This window comes from Hippopotamus amphibius, chromosome 13, assembly GCF_030028045.1.
Source record: "Hippopotamus amphibius kiboko isolate mHipAmp2 chromosome 13, mHipAmp2.hap2, whole genome shotgun sequence".
In the NCBI taxonomy this organism is placed as follows: Eukaryota; Metazoa; Chordata; class Mammalia; order Artiodactyla; family Hippopotamidae; genus Hippopotamus; species Hippopotamus amphibius.
Window position 1 is genome coordinate 92,100,827 of NC_080198.1, and position 25,714 is coordinate 92,126,540.

General features: G+C 43.3%; 1 protein-coding gene across 3 annotated transcripts in view; it reads left to right on the top strand.

The window, feature by feature from the left end:
* Nucleotides 1–25,714, top strand: part of STX18 (syntaxin 18) — a 120,617-nt gene that overhangs the window by 48,014 nt on the left and 46,889 nt on the right. For all 3 annotated transcript variants that reach the window (XM_057704430.1, XM_057704429.1, XM_057704431.1), the window contains exon 2: nt 19,112–19,179. Coding sequence is in view for 1 of the 3 variants with exons in the window: in XM_057704429.1 (XP_057560412.1) it covers nt 19,112–19,179 (68 nt within the window). In the remaining 2 variants the exon portion in view is untranslated. The remainder of the gene's footprint in view (nt 1–19,111; nt 19,180–25,714) is intronic.

Sequence of the window (25,714 nt, forward strand, 5' to 3'; positions counted from 1 at the left end):
TAGTGCACAGATTTCATCAAAACCTGAGTTTTGTAAGCCTTGAAAACTTTGACGTTTTAAAAATGTTTGTCTTCACCCTTCCTCAAATACACACATTCTTTCAGACCACTCCAGAAGAAAGTGCACAGAAGAGTGTTGCCGACTCCGGGAGGCGTCCCCAACTGGTTTCTAAAGCTGAAAGAAACTTCTCAGTCATGTGGTGATAAGCAGAATTGAGAACGTGTCTCTATTTTATTTCGGCACATGTGAAACGGAAAGTGATAGTGGTCACAAGAGTGGAATCTGACTTATGACGTGCTGATGGACCATCATATTAAGGCACTGTAAACAATATTTTTAGTTTCCTTATGAAAACAGAGTTCCACACTGAGTGCTTCTCCTGATTGTTACTGTTAAATTCTTTGCTCTGCTCTCTCTTTTTCTGCTCACACTTAGATAATCTACAAATACTGTTTGGATCCGGCGTGTTTCACTTTCTTTTCTTAACTAAAGTTTTCAGTGGGTGTATTCCCTGAGCAACTCTTTTCCTTTCCAACAAAGTATTTAACTTTCTGTGCACACAGATTCACAAGTCAATTAAATGTGTTTGATTAATTTATCACAAAGAGTGCCACCTTGAGTAAAGACAATTCTACTCTGTGGAAAGTTCTTTCTTTTTAAAAGAGGGTCCTTATTTCTAAGAGCAGAGCTCTGATTTTAATTAAAGAGCATTTTATGCAATTTTTTTCTAAAGCCTAAGATTAATTTCTATGGTTACTAGGGATATAAATCTCTAGATTGCTTTAAAACAAAGATTTTTGTTCAGGAGAGAGTTGACAGCTCCCTTTAAGAGAAGCTATTACTTAATTTTACTTTCCTAAGTTTAAACACATAAAAATATTTGTAATGATACCCCAAAGGCATCATAAAAATGTAAAATAATTGTACTCTAAAATATCTAAAATTACAGGAAATAGACCTCATTTTAAAAAATGAACTGGGCTTCGTGGCTGGGGAACTGGGGTGTGACATACTTCAAAACCAGAATCTCTTGTCTGGAGCCTTTTTTTTTTTAATGGTTAAAAAAAAATCTTTTCTATTGCCAATCATACAGACTTTAAAATATGTTCATTTTATTAGGAAGTATTTCTTTATAGTTTCATTACCTTTAATATGTATTACTGTATGAATGTCTTAAATCCCCCTTGAGAGACAAACTTCTGTCTCTAGAATGAAACGGCATCAGTTGGCTTGTGGATTAACTGTATCGCAGTTACCCTTTAGGCTCTTTTTAATGATTATTTTTAAAACTATATAGCCCAGTTTTCTAAGCAGCTTTGAACAAGGGCAGCATAAATAGTTTCCAGTGTTTTACCTACCCAAAGTATACTTCCTCTTTCAGTAGATAATGTTAACTGGTAAATTGTTCCCAGGTTAATGGTTTGCCATACTTTAATAAATATAGTGCAAAATCTGTAGTAGGGGCGCTTAAAGAAAACCCCCCCACCTTTCTAAGTAAATGAATTAATACTTATCTTCTTTCCCACTTTAGTAATGTAGCATCAGTTCTTTTGCTATTTTCATTTACTGAAATTTAAAGTGAGTCTTATATAGTAAAATATCTTCATTTTATTAGGAAAAATGACATTAGATTTATAAAATATTCTGACTGAAGTTTTGAAAGAAATGGTTTTTATTCCGTAATGTGAATGCTGTTGGGACTAGATACGCTTTTAGTTTAAAACATGCCTGATTCAAGAATGCTTTGCATTAAATGAGTTTATATATTGGGAGCAAAATGGGAAGAAAGAAAACTACTTTCCCTCCCTTTTTTTTTTAAGAGACAAAAAAATTAAGTTAAATGTAGATATTGAAAGAGCTGTAAGCTGAATGTTTGAGCAACAAAAGTAAACACTGATTATTGCAAATGTACATTTGGACCAATTTACTTTTATCTTTCAAGCGAAACATTTCCCACAGTTTTTGTGGGCTTTTATTTAAGTTGGGAAAACTTTGGAAGTTTGTGTGAAAGTATAAATAAGTTTGGGAAAGTCATGATTAGAGTTTGATAATAAACATGCAAAAGCAAATTGGGAAACTCTATTAAAGTCAGATGTAACATTTAATAATGTTTTCTCTAAAAACTCATTTTCGGGGTAGAAGAATGGTGATTTATGTGGCTCTGGAATAGAGACTTTGACTGTAATTGAAAATAAGTGCTAAATAGGAATTCTCCAACATGTATGAATTTTTTTTTTTTTTAAGAGAACCTTAGTGCTTGTTTGGGAGTTCCCAAAATGTCCCCCTCCAGTTATGTGCACAAAAACTACATACGTATTTCCATTTAAAAAACAAAATACATACTTAATTACCAAGAAAATTTAAACTACTTTTTACAAAAGAAGCATTAAATTTTAGTGTATAGGGAGATTTGTAATTTTGCAAGGTGGAAAAAAATTTTAGTTCATTTAATTATTGAAATACTGTATATCATAATATAGAGTATAAATAAAAATAAAATTTAAAAACAGTATTCTACAATTTGTTTTAAATCTCATTGTCATTACATTAACCTCACAATTGCAAATTGGCATTTTATTTTTAGTTGTTTATACAAATTTTTGGGGAAATTTGTCCATTTTTTACACAATGTAGAATGATATTACTTTAGCAGTTATTACATACAGGACTTTTGAAATAATAGTCATGCCAACATTTGACAGATATAGAATTTTCGAAGGACTTCTTGAACGTTACAAAATTTTACTTTCCTTTCTTTGACACACTACTGTATGTGTCCCTTAAAGGTGTATCTGTTTGGGGGGGGTGGTTAGTGTTGCATTTTGATGATGGTTTTATTGCTTACAGATTGGTACGTGATTTTAACTGAAATGTGCCGCTGGGATAAGAATGGAAAATACATGCTTTAACTGAAATGTGCTGCTGGGATAAGAATGGAAAATACATGCGTGGTGTTTCAAATACTTTACCTAATGCTCTGAAAACCTGTTAAAAGGAATTAAGATTATATACACTGGTTTTACTTTTAAAGCTTTCAACTGAGTTCTTAATATAAAATTCAGATATAGGACTTAAATATTTACGTGTCTAAGTATAAAACAGTAAATCTCAAAAAAGTAGGCTGAAGAGATATAATTTGATTTTCAAAATCAAGATCTGTATATACAGCTCAGGATCTAACCGTTATCTTTCTAGTTATTATCACACACAGATTTTTCTCCAGCAAATGTTATGTTGGAACCTAATTATTTTCTGCTATTTTGAACACTTAAGTAAGAATCAATTTTTATCAGGCTAGTCCCCATTTTATAAAACTTAGCAGTTTGCTACAGTTTCTTTAAATCCTAGAAACGACTAAATTTTATTTTTATTTTTTTCAAGCAAAGAGATTGTCAGAATGTAACTTATTCCTTGAAATGGTAGTTTTGCCTTTTTTTCACTTTCAGTTTTATGCCTTATTTACTCCAAAGAAGCCCACAACGAGGGAAAGGAATCTGTTTTTTAGAGGACAGGGGATGATGAAACAAGGCCCCGGATTTTGCTTGGAATTTGAACATTTGTGTTATTGCTCGAGGCCGGCATGCCCTGCATTTTATTCCCACTCAGTTGAAAGATGACTTTGGAGGCAAGGCTGTGTATCTTGTTACCAAGCTGTTTCTCAGAGCTTCATGATAAAACGCACATTGATTCCTTTGCTTTTGTTTTCACTAGTAAAAAAAAAAAAGAAAGCAAAAAACATTTTAATAGAGCAGAGCACTTACACTTTGGGGGTTCGCATGTTATCTGACAGTGTTTTCTGTTGAATATGAATTATTGGCATCTATCAAGCAGTAAGGACATTGAATGTATGTTTTCCCTTTGTACCGCCCTCAGATGATTTTGCTCTTCTCTTTGCTGATGTGAAGCAGAAACTGGACAAGGTAACAGTTTTGATGATGAGATTAGAGGTAGCCAGGCTGACTGTCTCCTGGCTTTTAGAGAACCATATAAGCTCAGGGCCACCCCCTCCCCTTGTTTGGATATTACTTGCTCTTTTGAGTTTCAGATTACGGGAGCAATTGATCTGCATGACCTATCTTAAGAACTTTAACTTTGCAGTGGAAACTTAAACCAAATGTATATCCTCAAGAGACAAATCGTCTTAAAACTAGGCTGTTGTCATTTTGATGTACTGTACTGTTCGCTGAGGGACAGTGTGGTAGCGAGCACCACCTAGTGGACGGGACATGCACTTTCTGCTCTGGGTACAAGGTTTAGAGAGTGGGTCTAATATTGACGTGACTCTTGCCCTTGGCTTGCAAATAAGTGAGGTTTTATGTTGTTCCCAGCTCATAATTTCTACCTAGGGCTGGGATCCCAGGAGAATGAGATTGGGAGAAGTTGTGACCTGTCAGTTTTATTTGTGGTTTCCCCGCTTGTGTAGGTGTATGCCTTGGTCCTTGCCAGCTTCACAGACATATTCTCCTCATAGTTGATATTATAATTAGAACAAAAAGATCATTTTTTAAAATGTCTATAGGGTGGTATTCAGTCTTTGGGGATTTTATGTTTTTGAGTGTATATGTTTAACCTTAGTAATAAGAGACTACCTTTGGATAGAACTATTTGTTGCCACAATCTTTATACTCTGTTGCTAATCTGTTCACTTTATGAGAAGAGTTGCTGCTGATTATAAACTGGATCATAAATTGTTGGCTGCCTGTTACGGAGTGTGTGTGCTTTGGAGTATTCTAACACATTTGTAGAAACAATGTGAGACAATTCCATATTTTTAAAAAAGTTCAATACATCATAACCACCAGTTTTAGATATAGCTATTCCTTAATGTTTATTTTAGAATGACAAGTTCTTAATAAAATGTATCACTCTTTCAACAGAACACTTGTTGAGTTAGGAACCTTGCCAGATTTGGGAATCTAAAACGAAGGTGACAGTTCTTTTTGGACATGCCATTTTTTTAACTCCTTTAATTCTTTACCACAAAAGGGAGTGAATGTATTCCTGAGAAGTGGAATGTACTACAATGGGGTATAAATGTGTTTATTTGCATAGTGTTTTCTGCCATGACTGGAAGAACTGAGAAGACGTTTTTAGCAAGTACTTTTGGAGGAGTCGATACATTAAGTTGATGGCTTTCTTTTAGTGAGTTTGGTGTGTGGAAAGTTGTAGAAGGCTGCATGACGACTCTTCCTTGGTTTGGTTCTTCAGCTAAAGTTTTATGCCCAAAGAGCCCAAGCTTGGAGATATATAGTGAAGAATTTAAGAGCACAGGCTCTGGAATCTGTTTGGAGTATGGACCTTGGCTTTTCAACTTGCTAACTCTGTGAGCTTGGGCGAGTGACTTAACAGCTCTGCGCTTCAGTTTCCGTTTTCTCATTTGTTATGAGAATTAAATGAGATCATCCATGCAAAGGAATCGTCAACACTAAACATCGATGATGGTGATAGTGCTCCGTTAGTGCTTCTCTTCCATCTCCCCTTTCCTCCATGCTGTAAGGCAGGCGTGTGAGTGGTTGTGACAGTGCGCTCGGTCTTTCCCCCATAGCTGCAGGCCCCTTGCCCCTGCCACCTCCACCTCTCCCTGTTACCACCGTGCAGACAGACTCTGCTGATGGACAGCCAACAGCTGCCTCCAGGTGCTGAGCTGGAAGTGCTTCCTTAGGCGCACGAGGTTTACAGAAAAGTTGTGCCCTCCTATGTTTGTCTGTCTGTCTGTTTGTTTGTTGAATTGTGTTTTGTGATTAGAGGGTCTTAGCCTGAGCTCCAGTGAGCCAAGAGGCTCTGAAGTTCAGAATGGTGGGCAGGAAGTTTTTGTATCTGTGGGAATATGCATTTTCTTAAAGGAATAGATCAGACATGTAGCTTTGGTTAGTGTCTCAAAGGCATCTGTGCTCCCTAAAAGGGTCAAGAACTATGCCTTTGAAGTCCACAAATCTTTCTGGAAGGCCACTCGTGAAATTAAAGATACTATAACCCCCGCCCCCTCAGAAAATGAAACTCAAAATTGACTTTTACACTATTTGTTTTGTAAGATATATAGACATAATTTTAAGGATAGAGTTGAGATTTCAGTTTGAGGAACTCAAATATAAATGGAACATTTTCCCTCTTACCCCTCTTGTCAAAGTTGTGAAGAATGATAAGAGCAAGGAAAAGTTCGGAGTATGGGCTCTGGAGTAGACCCTCTAGTTTCAAATCCAGCTCTGTCACTTGCTAGTGAGACCGTGAGCCAGTCACTTAGTCTCTCCAACCCGTAAAGGGGGAATAGTGATGTACCTCATAGGGTTGTACCAAGGGTGAAACGGAGTCATCTGACAAAGCCCTTGTGGCTCTTCTTGACATGTAGGAAGTACTATGTAAGTGTTTGCCGTTATCATTTTGTTGCACATTTTTGTTTACCCAACAACATTTGTAATATGTACCAATTAGTTGCCTATTACAAATGGTCTTTTATTGTCTGTTTTACCTATATTTTATTGTTGTGTGAACAATTATAAATATTTCTTATTTCTTTCTTATGACCAGACTTTCCAAGGTTCTATAGCTGAGTTGCCTAAGTCAGAAAAACCTCAATAAAGGAGGATCCCAAGCTCTTGAATCCTTAAAATCATGCTTGAAACCTTGGAGAGCATAAAAGGAGTGAAAAGAAACCAGTCGGGTTTTGTCATAAGGAACTTTCAAACTGATTGAACACCAAAAATTATTTAGGAATTTCTGAGTCGAAAGGTCCCTCTGCAGCATGTGGGTGAGGAGTCGAGGCCCAGAGCAGAGTCCGAGGCCCCAGGGCTGGCTCCGAGTCCCCGTGCACCCGGCCCTGCCTGGAGCTGACTGCCCACCTCCTTCTGCTCGAAGCGTGGTGTGATCTCCAGAAGAGCAGAACGGACGTGGGCTACCTGGGGAGTGCAAGTGTGAACAGTGGTCCCCAGAAAGGGTGTGGCAAGTGCAGGGACCATGCCTGGGAGGAAAGCACCTGCCCTGTGAGAAAAAGGAAGTCCTTGTGAGCGGAGAAAAGACTCAGAGGAGAGTGGGTGGGGGTGGGAGAGCCAGCTGCACCCTCGAGACACATCTCACCGAACCGGCAGGAGTTGACTCCGTGTGCTTGGCGGGGAAGAAACACCCATGTCGCCAGTGGCCATTGTCCAGTCCGCACGTGCGAGCCCCAGGTGAGGGTGGAATGGGGCTCGGGCATTGCTGTGCCTTTCCCGGTTGTAAGAGTATCTTGCCTCACTGCCTATGAGTGTAGCATCTTAGAGTAAGCATTTTTGTTCTCACTGTGGCTCTTAAAACTCAAACTAGCCACTTCCTCTGATGCACAACTGAAGAAATGGCAACCGTTCCGGCTCTGGGGGAACGAGCTGTCCTGAACTGACTGTAGGAGCTTACCTCGGAATCCGGGGTGGCCTTTGTAAGCCGTGCGGATCCTGTGTGTGCGGTTCCCCTCGTGCCCGGAAGTTAGGCCGATGTGAGGGGTGGCTGCGCTGGGGAGGCAGCCCGAGTACAGCAGCAGCAGAGCACTCACCCAGGGCCAGCTCTTCACAGGGCGGATTGTGCCAGGTGAGCTGTTCCCGAGCTGCTTTCAGGAAAGGCTTTTCTGGTGCCTGCCATCATGGCGCGGAGCCTGTACCGGGCGCCGCTGCCCCTCCTTCTGCTCTTTGCTCCTGACCTCGGTACCTGCGGGGGTACCTGTTACTACTGAGGCAGTTAAAGTTGGACTCTGTAGCCAGACCCTCTGGGGCCAAATTGTGATAAGTCATGGACTTGCTGTGAGGCCTTGGGCAGCGTCTCTCTGGGCCTCAGCTTCCTTCTCTTTCAGAGCAGGTAGTAACAGTACCCATCTCATAGGGTTGTCATGAGAGCTAAGTGAGTTAAATATACATAAAACTCCTCGAATAGTGGCTGGCGTGTAGTAAGCAGTCAGTAAATGCTAGCTACTAGTATTACCACCACCTGGCTTCCACGCATGCTGGATCTGTGCCAAATCCAGTTTCTGTTCTTCCTCTGACTCCATAGCTCTCTGTTCTCTTCAGAGCTACGATTTTATGAATGACCTTCTAGGTCCCAGCCCCTCAGTGTGACCTGGGTCCCTCCACCTCCCTTTCCATCGCTGCCCCAGGGCAGCCCCCCGTCCAGGCAGACCTGGTCTCGTGGGTAAGACCCAGACAGCCTTGAGGGGGAGGCAGGGGGCAACCTTAAGAAGCTTGAGCACCTGCTTTGTACCAGACACAGTGTCAGAACTGTCGACATTTTCATTGACAGCTTATAGTCAGCTTCAGAATTACTGTCTCAAGTTTATATGTCAGAGGTTAAAGCTCAAAGAAGTTAAATATCAGTAAGTTGCAGAAGATGCTATCACTAGTCAGTGACGGAGCTGGGATCTGAACGCAGGTCTGTGACTCTGGAGTTGATGCGTTGCATTACCCAGAGTGTAGAGAGAGCAAGATACGTGCACACTCTGCACACACATACCCTCTACACACACCCTCTACGCACAGCCGCCAGGCCAGGTTGGGCTTGGATTGGGTCTGAAAAGCGATGTGAAGCCATGTCAGCCCTGGGTTGAAACTCCCTGTCTGTCCTCCCTCCTCCCTTCCTCCCTTCTGCCTTATTACCTCCCTCCTTAATGTGCTTGCCCCATACTGGGTCTTAATCTGTTTGTTAAGAGAACAAATAAAAGGAAGGTTTCCAAGCACACAGAGAAGAAAGTAGTGATGATGAACCAGCATACATTCCCAAACCACGAGCCCTCCCAGCCTTGTTGTTCACTTTTGGATCCGGTTCTAGGTGAGGAGGAGATCTGATTTCAGAGTGCATTTAGCAGATCTCACTGTGATATTTTTGTGGAGGAAACTTTTTTTTTTTAATGGACCGAATATTTGAATTGCAAGGGTGTCTGTGATTCTTTGAGCTGGCTGTCCACCGGGAGGAGTCTATAACTCCATGCTTCTTTTTCAGCCCTGTTTTCATTCCATTTTTTAAAATGATTATTTTTACTTAGAGATGTCTTTAGCGGCAGAATGATCAGAATGGCAAATGACAAGAAGCCAGGGGACAATATGGATATAGTGAAGACATAGTTCTTCATGGAAAAAATAATTTTAGTTGATGTTAAGGCAGCTTGACTCAGTGACTTGACAGTGAGCATCCTCCTAGGTGGCATTAATAGAAGCGCAGAGACTGGAGCAAGGGAGCTGATGGTTTTGCCTCCTCTCCCCCTCCTGTTGACACAGAGTATTGAGTCCATTCTCAGAACCACATCTGATTTTTGAGGCCAATAAATTCCTGCATTCAGAGACTAATAAGTATGACCAGCAGCCACAAGTGTACCTCGTGTAAAGAATTCCGGAAGGGATTGAGAACGTTTAGCTTATAGAAGAGGGAAGACTCGCATGGGGGGCACACACTAGCTGACCTCAATTCAGAGTGAAAGAGAGCTGTGTGGTGGGGTGGAGCAGATGGCCTGGAAGAGGCAGGGGCTTCCCTCCACACGAGCAGAGCAGGGCGGTGCTTCCTGGTGTTATATATACTCCATGTCATCTAGCAAATAGGAGGGTCGGATAGGCCAGGAGTGGACTGAGCTTTGGAAATGGAGGGTCTGTGCCAGCAATGCCAAATCAGTGCCGTTTGGGGAGCCAGAGAATGGGAATGAAGCTGCGTAATGAGATTAAAGTGTGGTCCTGAAGACAGTGAGCTGTAAAGAGAAAGCTGGGCCAGAAGGACTGAGGGAGAAGAGGTTGAGAACATGATAGGCTTTTGCTTTTTCTTAAGATTAAGGGTCCTAGACCTGTTTTAAAATGGAATTGCATTGACCTTCATGGGTCATTAAGCCCTATGATGCTACTCAGCTTTTGAAATTGTCATGAACTTGTTCATTATGTCATTAGCACTAAGAATGTAAGATTTTGCTTCTTTAATTTCTGAATTTCTTAAAAGGAGATAGGGACTTAATATTAGAAAATAATACCTGTCAGGTTGTGTGAAGGTTAGTTGCTAATGTCAGAAATTAGACCACTAAATTCGTCTCAACGAGTGTTAATTGTCCTTGTCCCCTCGGCATGACCATCCCTGTTGTCCGCCCCTCAGGATCTATGAAGCCAGCATAGAGGCTGGAACGAGAAGAACCACTCTCTGTCCTCTTTCATGCACACGTCTCTCTCTCTCTCTTAAAACGTATGCTAAATTCTGGAAACTCCAAACCAGTACGGTTGGCACTGATTCTCAACAAAATTCCAGAACGGGTTGTCTAACCACTGATGACAGTTTTCCTAGATCAAGAATGCCTATGTCTTTTTTTCTAATGAGGTTTCAGACTAATGGGGTAGAGCACTTTATATATTCAATTAACATTTATATTATGTACACACATATATATGTATGTACATATGTAATGTGTATAACGTATATATATGCAGCTGACATTTATAGCATGCAGCTAACAGACACAGCATGCCTCCCGAAAGCATCATTCAGAGAATGTGGGAAGTGAACCTAGAATGCTGTGTTTTAAAACCTCCTTGGGCCCAGCACATTTGAGTAGAAGTTTGGTGGATGAGAAAGAAGATGTTCCAGGCAGAGAGAACAGCAGTGCCAAAGGGCAAAGGCGGAAAGAGGAGGCTGGATCAGGGAAGGGCTCAGAGGGTCTGGACTCCAGGGGTGGGGGTGGGAAAGCAGGCAGAGAAACTGGTTGGTGGGTGCCTGTTCCTTTGGCAGATTTTCAACTGGTGGAGTGGACAGGCCTGGCTGACCAGTTTACTTTGTGGGGTGAAAAAGCAGGAAGGGTCAGAATGCCCTGAGATTTTCTAACTTGGGGAATCAAGAGAGAGAGGCTCTTTCTCTTTGTGGGGCTAGGGAGGGCCCGAGAGCACGTCGGGAGGGTTGAGCGTGAGTGATCGGATGACTGAGGCTTTGGGACATGTGGTAGATGGTTGAATACACTCCCGCAACACAGGAGCGAGGTGGGGCCGGGTGGGCATTGTCTGCAGATGGTCAGATTAGGGGGCAAGTGCTAGGAGGACGCCCAGCCTGCGGTCCTTGCTTATTACTAAACAATTGCTGAAAGGAAAAAAAGTGAGAAAGAACAGTTCATACGTTTAATCCCTTAACATGCTCGCTGCTGTGACCCCAGCACGGCAGGAACGTCTGTGGCCGTGCCAGGCTCTTTTGTGGGTGACTAGTCATGGGGAGCTTCTCCAGCACAGGGACAGGGATGGGGACAGGACTCAGACAACCCCCACTGTGACTTCAGCAGGGTCCTTGCACTCCAGAGCTGCGACAGTTCTGAACTTTTAGCTGTAACTGGTATTGATGCATTTTTCAATTAAGACTGAAGGGAGTGGATTTGGAATTTAGTTAGCGGGCCTCTAAATTAGACTTGGGAACATGATCCTTGTGAAAAGTCGTTTTAGCTTATCAGTAGTTGGCAAACATTTATACCACAGTGGTTGTTCTGACTGTGCCGTGCCTTTGGCTGCCTACTAAACTGAACAGCAAGCTGTGTCCACTGATTGAATGAAAAAAATAATGATTTTGTGTTACAGGGAACGTTTTACAATATGCCAGAGGGCCTTACTGGAGTCTCTTTAATCTTGAACAATGGCTGTTTCTTGCAGAGGCAAATTATGCAAATCGGTGCTTAGTATTTCATAATCAATCAGGTCTTTGTTGCAAGTGTTAGGAGTGCCAGAACAGAATTCCTATGGGGGGGCGTGGTAGTGGGGGGGTTGCAAGTTAGACCACTGCTGTGACCTGCAGAGGACACTGGTGACTGCTTTGAACTCCCCCTGCAGTGAAAATGCAGTTGTCCTTTGAGAAGAATCCCTCCGTTTTGTAGCAGGGTTTTTGTTTTACAGTTTATCTCGCTTTGGGTAATTTACAACACACCCACGAAGGAGCAGCTAGCAGGTCTGTGCTGTGGGTGACTCACGTAAACAAAGCTGGGCCCGCCGCCTGGGATGGCAGATGGCAGCCATGCTCCGGAGCTGCCTTTGTGTCGAACCTGCCAGGAGTGCAGTTTTAAAACCTTGGGCTCATCCAAGTGCGCGTGTCTATTTCAAAACGATGTCATTACAGCTTCAGTCTGCACAGCACAATTACCCTTTAATAATCCTTTGAATCTAGATAAAAAAATACAGAACCAGAGAAAATTTTAAAGCCCTTGGAAAAAATTGTGATATTTTTGAGAGTTCCTGTTACTACTTCTGCTATAATACTTGTGTTGCCATCTAGTGGATAACATAAAGTATGTAGCAGGCTTAACTATGTTTAGAGTTTATTTTACCCTACTAGTAATTGTTAAAGCGGATAGAAAATCAGTTCAGTTCATAGCATTAAATCATTTTTGAAGAACTGCTTTGGCCTAGGCATATGCCTGAGCAGTTTATGTTGGATAGACATGAAAACATTTCAGGACAAGATGGTGACATCCCAAAGAAGAGATGCTTGTGAGGGGTTCGTAACCTGGCCTGGAAATAGCAGAGAAGACTTTCAGGAGGTGTATCCCCTGAGCAGAGTAGGAGTAAGTCAGAAGACTAAGGTTGGGAGATGGGGGAAGGCTCTGAACCCAGAGAAGTCAGCGGGGACAGGGACACTAGGGGCCCCTGGGCTCAAGGAATTGGACTTGACCCTGTGGGGCCTGGGGAGTCAATATATACTCTTAGTCAGGGAAGTATGTGGGAGGATTTACCTTTTTGTTTAAAAACATTTTTTGTCCGATCACAAAGATTATACATACAAATTGTAGAAAAATTTTAAGTTACGAAAAGATATTAAGAAAAAGCAAAGTCTCCAAATCATACCACTCAACCATCAATATTTTGATGAGCAGCCTTTTAGATTCCTCTCTCTCTGTATGGATACAGCTTCAGGTCTGTATTTCACATGTTTTATGTAAGTACATGCTGTGGGCAACCTTGGTTTCCCCCCCATTTAACAACATGCTTGTGGGCAACCATCTGTGTCCACAGCACACATTCACCCGCCGGAGCAGGTCTCCCTTTTTGGGATGTTTCTGTTATGGTCTCTTCCTAGTAAAAGCTTTATATGTAGCAGCAGGTAACGTGACAATCTGTTTTTCCTTGTCAAATGCATCTAATATAGGGACCACTGCTACTGTTTTTTATAATCAGTCTGCTTATATGGTAGATGTGTGGAAAAGTCCAGTGTCTTGATGATTTTTGAAATTAGCCTTATTAAAATACAGTCACTTAAAAGTGAACTTGATTTATCTTCAGAGAAAGAAAAGGGTGAGTCAGATGAATGCCTGTCATTTTAGAATGGAGTTTAAACAATTGTTTCGTTGAGTATCAGCCTCGTGGAGAGGCCAGATGCTGGCTGACCCTAGAGTGTGGTGTTGGCTTTGAGCTGACCCATTGCTGTTGACATTGCATTTGACCTGAACAAGTCATCTCAGCATTGGGTGCTTTTGATCTCAAAACGTTCTGTGTGCTGTGCTGAAAGCAGCCCTCAGAGACCCACCGCGCTCAGAATGGACAGTAGGCTTGTCTTCGTGGGCAGACTTGCAGAGGCTGAAAGCACAGAGGCACCTGGTTTGGGAGTCACAGTCCCCTGTTTCTTTTGGGCCATTTATATGAAATGTGCTACTTCAGTGTCTTCTCATCTGTAAAGTGGGATTACAATGGACCCTATCCTACAGGTTCATTAGGAGAAATAAATGAGCTAATGGGTGCACAGAGTTTAGACTGGTGCCTGCCACACAGCATGTGCTCTATAGAAGGTGGCTGTTAACTTGTGCTGCTACTTCTATTTTTAAAGAATCATTTTTACCGCCCTGCCTTTGTAGTAAAGCTCAGGAAGATTAAGCAACTTGCTCAAAATTTCACTTGGCAAAGGTGAAGAGTTTAGGGAGTTTATTAAAAACACCCCTTTTTTCCCAGCACAGTTTTGGAACTACCTGAAAGAAATACAGGAATCAGAACATGAAAAAGTCAAATGGAGAACCTGGCTTTAGATTTGTGGCCAAATATGGGTGGAGTGTGGGCCAGATCAGACCCTCTCTGCTGCCTGGCTGCCGAGTGTGCTCACTCCTGTCTCCAGACCCTACACCAGTTAAGTCCTGTTCCCTAGAGTGAAGCGTTGGGAGACAGAACAGGAAGTCAGCTGGGGTCCCTCCACACGAAGCCTAAAGAGGGGGGCATCAGGGTCCCCTTCAGAGTCAGTGGCAGAGCTTAGAACTGAGAAGCTCAACCAGCTCCCTGGATTTCTTACCCGTTTCTCCCCTGTCTGCCCTGCTCCACCCAAACCCCACAGTCTTTTGCCTGGAGTCTGCTCCTCTGCTCATGCCCCGCCCACACTAAGGGTGGAGGTAGAGGAACTCAGACGCCAGGGAGAGACCCAGTCCTGGAAGTTGCCTTCACTAAACGGTGTCTTGAGGCAGTTTGGGGATTGATACTCGGGGTGGACGGGTCACCATTGCACTGCCAGTCTTTTGACCATCCTGGTTCCTTGCTTCCTCCCAGCGTTCCTACGGTACTTGCCAATTCTCTGCCTCCTGGGTCACGAACACAAGGAGTAACAGCCGAGCTTGGAGGAGGAGACTTCAGTGGTAGAAGCAGTCATTTTGGATATCCGCCTCCTCCTACTTTGAGTGACTTTTTACATGAGCGCTCTATGTGGAAACATTCAAAAATCCTTTCTTGAAAATCTTTCTGTATACACTGTAGTTGAAAACATTTTAAAAATCAATATATAGAAATACCCACATGCAACCCAGTTTATATTTCTGTGAAGAAAAGCCTCAGACGTAAATAAGCTGAATAGTAATAGTTTATTGGTCTTTTAATGATACAATATAGAATAAATAACTTAATCCTTTGAGTCATATAGCCCTGTGATCCAAGCCAGTTCTGCCACTTATTAGCCTGTGACCTCACGTGGGCCTCAGTTTCCATGTTTATCAAATGGGAATGGGGGTAACGTCTAACTCATCTGATTGTTACAGGGGAGCCGATGACAGCACATAGTGAGCAGCTCACACCCTGCCTGGCACACACACTTCTGGTGCTAAGTGGCTGTCACTGTTGGGTAACAGCAGGTGTGTTGAATACAGATACAAGAAAAACAGCTTGACGTTGCTCACTGGGTGCTTTTCTTGGTTCCCAGTCATCACCCTTTGTGATTAGTATACTGAGAAACTTCACTGGCCACTTGTCAAGAATCTGTGCTTAAATGTGGGGGTTAAGAAGTCAAGCTTGATACTTAGAATGCTGGGTTCCATCCAGGCTTCACCTCATGTGTCCCTGAGCAAATTACCCTCTTTCTGACTTAGTTTCCTCATCTGTAAAACGGACTTGATGATGTCACTCATCTTGTGGGGGTTGCTGGGAGAATTTGATGAGCTAATAATGCACCCAGAGATCTTGGAATAGAGCCTGGCACATAGTAAACTCTCAGTGAAGGTTTTGTTGGTGGTGGTTTTTTGTTTTAAGTGACATTGATTCTGTTAAATGGAACTTTAAGCAAAGCTTGTAAGTACTTAGAAATAAACTAGCTAGAGATTTTGGGTGGGGTTGAGTTGTTGGTTCACGTGTGGGTCATTACTAGTTTGGCAGCAGAAAATCTGTACTTCAGAATCACGAAACATGTTAAAAGAAAGTGCAAAGTGGGAGATATTTTAAAAATAATGTTTTGTTAAGAAAACTGTCAAGTATATATTAGACAGTGTAAGGAGCCCGTGTTTATGCATGTACCCATCTTCAGCTGTCAGCTCATGACGAGTCCTCTTTCATGTGTTACTGCCCACCCCCACATTATTTTGCAGCAAATCCCAGGTATCATATTATAAGAAATTGGGATCACATTTGTTATACTGTAAGTGAAACTTCCTGTAATCATGTTTTCTGAGATGCCTGCGGGGCCTTCTTGTTCCTGGCACTTATCCGCATGCACCATTCCACTGTGGTAGACTGAAACTAGCTAAAGATGGGGGGTGGGGGGACTGCTGGGTCTAGCTTATGTAGTAGATTCTTTGGACCTTTTAAAAATTTTTATTTAAAACTCTGACTCCTTTTTAAAAAAAAAAAAAAAAACTTTTGGATAAGGCTGTAAGCAGGTATGCCATGACAATTTGTCACCCCAAAATTCTTATGTTGAAGCCCTAACACCCAGTGGGATGGTATTCAGAGGTGAGGCCTTTGGAACCTCATTAGGTCATGAGGGTGGAGCCCTCATGAATGGGATTGGTAACCCTTAGAGGAAGAGACACGAGACCACCATGTGAGGATTCAGCAAGAAGGCAACTATCTACAAATCAGGAGGAGGACGCTCACCAGGCACCAGATATGCTGGCACCTGGACCAGGACTTTCCAGCCTCCAGAACTGTGAGAAATAAGTGTGTGCTGTTTAGGTCACCCGACCTGGGTGTTTTGTTATAGCAGCCCAAACTGAGACAGTGTATTAGTTTCTTACTGCTGCTGTAACAAATCACTACAAATTTAGTAGCTTAAAATAACAAAAATATATTATCATCTTGTTCTATAGGTCAGAAGTCTACAATGGGACTCCCTAGACTGAAATCAAGGTGTTGGCAGGGCTCTGTTTTTCTCTAGAGATGCTAGAGGAGAATCCATTACGTTGCCTCTTCCAGCTTCCAGATGTTGCCTTCATCCTTTGGCTCCCTTCCTCCATCTTGAAAACCAGCAATGTTGTATTGAGTCCTCCCCGCCATTGCATCACTTTGACTCTGTCTTCTGCCTCCCTGTTTTCCTTTTAAGGACCCTGTGATTACATAGGGTCTACCTACCTGGATACTCCAGTATAAATCCAGGATTATCTCCCTATTTTAAGGTCAATTGGTGAGCACCGTAATTCCATCTGTCACCATAATTCCCCTTTGTCATGTAACATAATGTGTTCACAGGTTCCAGGGGTTAGTACTTGGACATCTTTGGGGGGAGGGCATGCCATTACCCTGACTACCACATAGGTATAATCCTTCGGGGATTATTTAGTACCTACTATCTATTCAACATTTAGTATAAGTTTTGGAGGCTCTGCTTTGCACCAGGAACTGTGCCTAACAGGTGCTGGGGAAAAAAAGAGGACCCTTTAACCTCTAGGAGCTTGCACTCCGGTGAAGGGAAACCAGTCAGTAATGAGTCATTGTGGTCTTTGTGCGGAGCACGGCAGGACCGAGGCCACTCAGGACTTTTGGAGCTTGTGAAGGGGCTTGAGTGCTGCATTTGGAGTTTGGGCTTGACCCCATTGGTTAGGCCCAAAGATGACAATTAGCTGCCCTTGGGCAAGGCGGCCTGCAGAGAGGCTCCCTTTGGCTGCAGTGTGTTTTAAAACCAGAATTCATCCCTGACCAACGCACTGCACCCTCCGCTCCCCTTGCTTTACTCACACACACTGCTTAGCTGGCCCCTTGCAGGCAGGGGTTGGGGAAGGGAATGGAAACCATTGAAGTGTATTAAACAGGAGGCTTAACTTGATTAAATCTTGTATGTGGTATAGTAAATATCTTGTTTCCACATCTCTTAAATTTTTTTCCCAACAATCTTAAAAGTCAGATTTTAAAATGCAGCATAAGTGGAAAATAGGAGTTAAGAGTGTGAGGAAGGCAGCTGTGGCTTAGTGGAAGATGGGCCAAATTTGAATTCAGAGAATCCCAAGCCTGCCTCTGAGCCCCACCAGGCACGAACCATGTAACTGGGGATGAGTCACGTAGCTTCTGCGAGGTTCACTTTCCCAGCCTGGTTCATGAGCACGGTGACATCAGTGCCCACAGTGGGCTGCTGGGAAAGAATGAGGTTGTGTGTGTGGAAGTTCCTCATGGAGCCAGGATGCTGGACAGACTCTCAGTTGTTGTTTGTAGTCTGGTAAATAAATGAATATTGTGGCCATAGTTCATTTTTTTCTTTGCTTCATGTTCTTAAGATGCCTAAGGGTGCTTTTCTGAACCATATTTGTAATTAGACTGTGTAAGAAATTTAACTGAACCCCTACAGACCTATCCCCAGACAAATGCTGAATGTTTAGTTAGTGGTAGATGCTATTTTTACGTTTAGACATTTACTTGTTCCACAAATACTGACTGACACCTTCTGGGCTTCATGTCGTGCTTAGAGCCATGTGGGAAGCTGTGCAGCCCCTCCTCGTGTGGTTCCTAACCCCCAAGAGAGGCGTGCATGCAAGAGTGAAGCCAGAGGACGTGGCCATGTGTAGCTGAGTTCCCAGTGGGTGGGATGCAGAAGTGCTTTTAAGTTCAGAGCAAAGTGAAAATTAGCCTGAGTTGGCCTTGACAGAAAAACTTTCATGAAAAAGATGAAAGTTCAGCAGATCTTTCAAGGCTGGGGCTAGTATGTTTGGAATAAGTACAAAGGGCATTAGGAGGAAACTAGTGTGAGCTGTGGTCAAAGGACAGAGCAGGCCACCGACTTAGTTAATCATTCTCTCCTTCTGGAAACACTTTTGTCCAAGTTGACCATGATCCGAGATTTCCTCCTACCGCTTTATTTTATTTGTTTCTTAATCCCTCGTTCCACACACAGTACCTGACACATGCTTTAGTTTTAGAAGTGAGCCGTCACACATTCAGTCCTCCACCTTTGTGTCTGTTTTGTTCATCCGTGGAAGCAGAGAAGCTGGAGGTTTGCTGTGTAGGGATGAATCGCTGCTCCTGAATCTTTAATGCTGCAGCTCTGCGTGGGCCCTGTCAATAGACTGGGTGGCTCCAGCCTTAGACTCCATCCCCTAGAACAGTTGGAAGAAGGAATATTTGTCTATAAAATTTTGGATATAAGACACATAAGGAAGGGAATTGGCCTTTTTGAGCACATGCTGTGTAGTTACTAGACATGCATTATCTCATTGAATCGTGACATTCCTTACAGATCTTTTCATTTTGTCACACATCACAACAATTGCAGGAAGAAGGAACCTTCAGTAAGAGACCAAGACCCAGGAATGTGGGCGACTTTCCCAAAAGCCACCCAGCAAGTCCGTGATTATACAAGAATCTGAAACCAGAGATGTCCAGATTTTGTAGCTTCAAAATCTTTTTACTACCTGCATTCCATTCTCTACTAATTTAAAATTTGTTGCATATGAGCATAACATATTTATCTATATAAACTATTTGCTTTCTTTTCATTATAGATTTCGCACATTGGCAAACTGAGAGAGTTTCTTTTGGAACACAGAAAAGATTATATTAATGCTTATAGGTAAGTATCTGTTTTTTTAACCATGATTTTAGTGACTGTTCTTTCCCATATCTATATTCCTTTTGAGCTTTTTGTCCTCACTTTTTACTAACCCAGGGTTGTAATGGAGAAGGTCAGTTTGGCTGTGGAAGAATATCTGCAGAGCATAAAAGGGCTGCCCTAGCCAGGATAAGCTCAGCCATACCCCATGACCTCAAAGTCACCATATTCCCATGGCAATATCCCCATTCTGATGCTCCCGTGTGTTTGTAGTTCTGTATGTGCCATATATGTTGTGGAACATGCAGAGAGAAATGGGGCAGTTTCTCACTGAATACATACTACCAAGCAGATGAAGAGATAGTGCCAGTCACGTAAAAATGCCATTTGGAGAGACGAACTCTTGCCTCTAGTGAGGGTTTTGGTTAGGCTGACCTTTAAAAATAAAAAGCATTTTGATCAAGCCTTTCAAAATAGTTTCTGAAGTAGACGTCAGCTCTCAGTAGACACGGAATATTGCAGTGCAGACATCATCATGCCTTCTACTCTTCCCGGACCTACATTTGCACCTGGCTTTAGCGTGGCATTTCTACCATAGGACTCAGCTTCAAGTATATCACCTAAATTAATGGAAAAGTTGGATTAGACATATGAAGTGACATCATTAAAGCATCTTTTTAGGATTTCATCATTATAAAACAGGGGATTTTGCCCTTCAGAAGCCTTCCTGTCACAGTTAGAAAATATAGAATAAATCTTCTGATTTTTAAAAAAAACCTTGTCAATATATGCAAAGGTGAAAATATTTCATGTAAATTCTTTAACAGAGAAAATAGTTATGCCCCAGGTGAATTTTAAATCATCTCTACACTTTGTCTGCTTTACACTTCGAAGTGTATTTCATCTGCATAATTTTGGAATATACTAAAATTATTATTCTAATGCTTAGTACCAAGAAGTTCTCTTTTAACTGAGAACTTTAAAAACCTTATTTTGAAGTTCTCAGTTAAAATGGTTGGTCAACACTAGATGGCAGTGTGAATTCTATTTCTAAAGGTGTGTGTACATCAGATGCCAATTTTATAGTCCGCAAAAATGGATGTGACAGTCATTTTGGAAAACTTAACAAAACTGGGATAAGCCTATCAATTCCCAGCTCCTTTCTTTAGTACCTGACAACTTTGGTTAAATAAGGGGCTGTAGAGATCTTTCATGGAAATCCATTATTAACTTCCCTTTTGCCTTGAAAAGGCATCCAGCCAGCTGAATGCTTTAAAGGTTGGTTTAGTTCAAGCCACCCTGTCCCCTTATTAGCCATGCAAACCTGAGAAAGTCACTTAATCTGTAAAACGCAGTGTCTTCCTCTAAACCAGGTGACAGCAAACCACAGCCTGTAGGCCAAGTCTGGTCCGCTGCCTCTTTTTGTACAGCCTGTGAGCTAAGAATAGTTCTCATATTTTTAAATGGCTGGAGAGAAAATAATAATATTTTACCACATAAGAAAATTACATGAAATTAAAATTTCAGTGTCTATAAATAAAGTTTATTGGAACAGCACCTCACCCATTCACTTGTATGTTATCGGTCAATGGCTGCTTTTATGCTTCAGTGGCAGAGTTGAGTGGCTGTGACAGGTTATATGGCCCTCAAAGGCTAATACGTATACTATCTGGCCCTTTTCAGGAAAAGTTTAAAGAGCCCTGCTCTAAATAATGAGAGTGATGGTCACTTGCCAGCTAATTAGGAGATTCAGACAGGACAGTGCAATAGAAATGCAGAGCAAAAAGGAAAAAGCAGTGGATTTATAAAAAGATTATCATATGCGGCTGCTATTCTGTAACTTTGCAGTAGTTTTAAACTTTTGATTATAATGGTGGGATTAAGGCATTTCTCCTTGAACAGCGAAGCTCAGCTCCACACACTGTGTGTCAGTGTTCCCCAAGCACCATGGTGTAGACTCACTCCGAGTCTTCATGCTGCTTAGGACAGCGGGCAGCTGGCCTTGGCCTCTTCCTTTCCCGCTACCACAGCAGCACACTCTGGGGCGGAGGACTGGGGTCCCTGGAGCCCATCCCACTTTGCCACTTACTGGTTGTGTGGCTGTAGTGTCAGCAGAACTTGAGCTGCCGAGTCTTTCTTCGTCTTGACCAGTCATTACCCCATTATAGAAACTCAGGGTTTAACTCCTTTTCCCAGTTGCGGTTCATTGCCAGCCAGTGCACTCTGAGTTTCACTCCCACCCCTGTTTTGGTCCCTTTGAAAGATCAGGGTCCTTGGGGGTCAATCACACCTAAGTTCTAGTCCCAGTTCTGACAGGTATTAGTCATGTAAGTCTATACGGCTCCCTTCACATCTTTGTGCTTGCTTTCTTTGTTCGTTTGTTTTTAAATAAAGTGTGGATAATGTTCTTATGAGGATTAAATGAGATGTGTGAGAGTTCCTGGCATGTAGAAGTCCCTTGGTGAAGGGTAATTGAATTGCAACCCCATTTGACCTGTGATGCAGTTGGGGCAGTGGTCATTTGATAAAGAAGCACCTCTAATTTCTTGCCAGAGGTGGGAGGGAGGGAGGGAAAGAGAGGATGCTGGAGTCAAGTTGACATGACAGAGATGGACGTGTTCTCAGCTTGATCACTAGTGAAGCCTAGGGTGGCAGCAGAGGTTAGGTGCAGGCGAGTGGCCTTGCTGAAGGCTCCTGAATTAGATAGATGCACTCAGCCATTAGTGTCGCTGAATGGTCACAGCCCCAGAGCACAGAGGCTCCTAATAGCATATGAGAGAGAGGAGTAGGCAGATCCCAGAGGAGAGCAGAGAGGAGCCGTGGCTAGATGCGTGTTCACAACTGCGCCCAGGGAGAGGCAGAAGGGAGCCAGCTGAGGAGGGAGGTTAGGTGACGCACCAGAGGAGCGGATTCACGTAGAAACATGAGGACTAGGGAATAAGCATTCCCCTCCATGCCCTCCATTCTCTCCAGATGGAAAAAGCCTTCCCTTATCTTCTCCCATCAAGCTCTCCTTCCCAAAGGTGGCAGACTGTTTAAAGCCTTTCTTTTTTTACTGCTCTGCCTCCCAATGCAATGTGCTGGTGTTGGCCTGTTCCTGAGAACATTTTGGATGGAGTGTGATCATGGAATTGAGAGAAGTGTTGCCTTCAGACCCATAAGGCTATGTTAGTTTGACATAATTAGGAAGTTGTAATTTTTTCCATAATGTAGAGCTCAGACTTTATTGACCCATTTAATTTTTTAAAAAATAATGACATTTTACTGGAGCAGAACAGCATGCAGCCTAGGTAGCCTCTGGCTGGATCTCTTGAATGATTTTAATTAAAACGAATTTCTCCACTTCTGGTAGCTATACCTTTTCCTCAATATCCTGGCAACAAAACAGTACCACCTGAGGGAGAAACTATCTTGGTTTCTGTTGTTGTTACTAATAGAATAACCATACTGTCAATTTCCAGTTTAAAATACAACGTATCCTAAAGGAACATCGCCTTTTAATTGAGTAATCAGTTTTATCAAATTAACCTTTAGACCTTTTGAATTTCACTGAGCTGAGTTTCCATTAAGTCAGAATAGAGTAGAAGGATCTTGATCTAGTGTTCGTGGAATTAGTCACTTACGGGTCTGCTCCATCCACGGGCTGCATGGCCGCATGGACCTGAGCCCCTGTCTCATTCATTTGTTCCTGACCCTGTGAACTCCATGTCTGGGAGGTGGTTTCTGTTAGGGGCAGCACAGGACGCGTGGCGCCTCTGCTCTGTGCCCTCACTCCCCCGCGTTGACCTGACCGCGGAGTTGGGAGGAGGGTCGAGCGTGCTTGCCCAGCCCCTCCCCCTCTGCCTCGGGTCCTCTGCCTCAGGTAGCGTACATCCTGTCAGGGTTTCCATGTTAAGCGAAACTGGTTAAGAAAACAGGATGCTGGGGAGGGTTGAGAGAGGGAAATACATCTCTGTCGCTCTTCAGGTTCCACTGAGGGGAAGACCATCCATTCCCCAGGAGCCTATGGGCTTCCTTCCCTCCTTCCAACACCGAGAAAATGTGGACGCTGGGGTTGGGGTATGGGAGGGTGCTGCACTGAGGGAGGAGAGGAGGCTGGTCTCCTGGCTGGCCCTGAGAAGAGCCCCAGGCTTACTCCTCACTCTTCTCTTGGGGAGCCTGTCATCAGGATGCACACATTCCCTGCCCCTCTGTGCCTCCACTTTTTCTGGGAAGGCTCTGGAGGGGGGCTGTGCCTGCAGGTCTTGGGGACGGGAGTGAAATAAATCCGGGAGGGACCTATTTAGGAGTACTGTTGTGTAGCTGTGTGTCAGGCCTCTTCAGGTCGGCCTCATGCATTAAGTGAGGTCATTCGAAAAGTATTTGGCTGTTGATCTACTGATTTCCCAGCCTACTAAATCCTAGGTATCGCTTGTGATGATGGGGATGCAGTAGTCAGCGAACAGACCAACGTCCCTGCCTTTGTAGAACTTAGATTTTGGAGGGGAAGATAGGCAAGAAACAAAATAAATGAGTAAAACAAGAATGAGAGAACAAGGGGAAGATAGGCAAGAAACAAAATAAATGAGGAAAACAAGAATGAGAGATAAGTGCTTTTAGGGGGAGGGGAGAAGGCAAAATACAAAATGTCAGAGAGGATACGTTTATAAAAGATGGCTTAGGGGAGGACTTACTAAGATGGGGGGACATTGAGTAAACACCTAGAAGAGGTAAGCAGTCAGCTTATACAGATATCATCCAGGGAAAGGACATTCCAGAAGGAGAAGACAGCCAGAAAGCGGAAGGTCTTGATGGGAGAGTATGTGTGGAGTGTTCAAGGAACAGCAAGGAGGCCAGTGTGGCTGGAGCAGGAGGGATGGTGGGTGAAGGGGGCGGGAGAGGGTGAAGATGAGCTCAGAGAGAGAAAGCAGAAGCCAGATCTGGTGAGGTGTCTTAATGCTCATGTAGCTCTTGTCAGGACCTTGGCTTTTACTCTTAGGTGGGAAGCACTCTACAGAATCTGTACAGAGGATTGCTAGGATTTGACTAACTTTGTAACACGATCAGTAAGGCTAGTGTGTTAGAATAATCTGAGGAGACACACGGCAGAACAGCAGACCAGCTGGGAGACTACAGTTACGGTCCAGGCGAGTTATACTGATGGCGTGGCCCAGAGGGCTTAGCAGTGGATGTGATAACAGGAGGTCAGATTCTGGAAATATTTTGAAGGTAGAGCCAGTGAGATTTGTTAATGGATTAGCTGGGAGCTGAGAGAGAAAAAGGTGCCAGGGTAACTCCAGGTTTGGGGCCTGAGCAGCTAGGAGGAATGGAATTGCCATCAACACAGATGGGGAGTATCTGTGAGGAGCATGGGCAGGAGCTCACTTTGGGGCATATTTGCAACACAGATTAAACATCTGAATAGAGATGTTGAGCCAGCAGTTAGACATGCATGTCTCAAGTTCAAGGAGAGGTTCAAGCTGAAGGCATAAATTTGGGACTTGTCAGCGTGAAAGTGGTATATATGCTCACACACACACAAAAACGCCATGAGCCTAGCCGAACTCACCAAGGGAGCAGGGTGGATGGTGGAGAGATTCAGGGACCGAAGGTAAAAGGTTATCAACAAAAAAGCCTGAAAACGAGCAGCCGGGGAGATGGGAGGGAAATGGGAGAGAGAGTTGTCGGAGAAGCCAGAGTGAGAGAGCAAATCAGGGAGAGGGGCACCATCAGCTCCCTCCAGTCTGAGGGGAGGGATGACCCCAGTGGGGACCTTAGGGAGTGAGGACCACGGTAGGGGTATGAGGGCAAAAGGCTGTTTGGATGCAGTCAAGAGAGAATGGTCAGGAAAATGGAGAAGGGGCTGTAAGCTTCTTAGAGAAGTTTTACTGAAAAAAGCAGAGATATTGGACATAACTGGTAGGAAACATGGATTTGAGAGATTTTCTTTTGTTTTTTAAGTTGGGAGAAATAGCAACATGTTTGTATTTGGCTAGGAAAGATCCAGTAGATGGGGACAGTTGATTTTATTAGGAACTAACACGTGCAGTGTTCACTGTGTGCCAGACACTGTCTAAGCTCCGTGTCCATGTGGTTATTCTTCTTCGGTTGATGGTGCACGAGACAGAAAGGAGAGTTACTGGAGTGAACCTGGTGCCCAGGTGGAGGGCCAGAGCTAGGAGGTGGACACCTCATCCTTAGGAACCGGGGAGGAGGCACAGTGTGTAGGCCCATAGGAAGCGAGGCGTGGAGAGGGGGAGAGCTTGCAGGAGCTCTCAGAAATCAGGAAGCACAGTTATCACTGATGCTGCAGATGGGGACGGAGGTGTTGGAGTTTTGAATTGTGAGAAGATAGGAAACAGGCACCTGGGAGAGTGGGAAAGCAGACGCGCTGAAAACATACCGCATAATTGCCCGGCACCATTAGGGGGCCACTTGTGGTTAGTAATCATAGAAAGCCAATATTTTGATTTCCGTCTGTCAAATTCCCACTTGATCCTCAACTCAGCTGCTGGTGAGCTGGTAACTCTCGGTTCTCTGTACTGTGCCAGTCTCTGGACTCTTGACTCTCTCATTG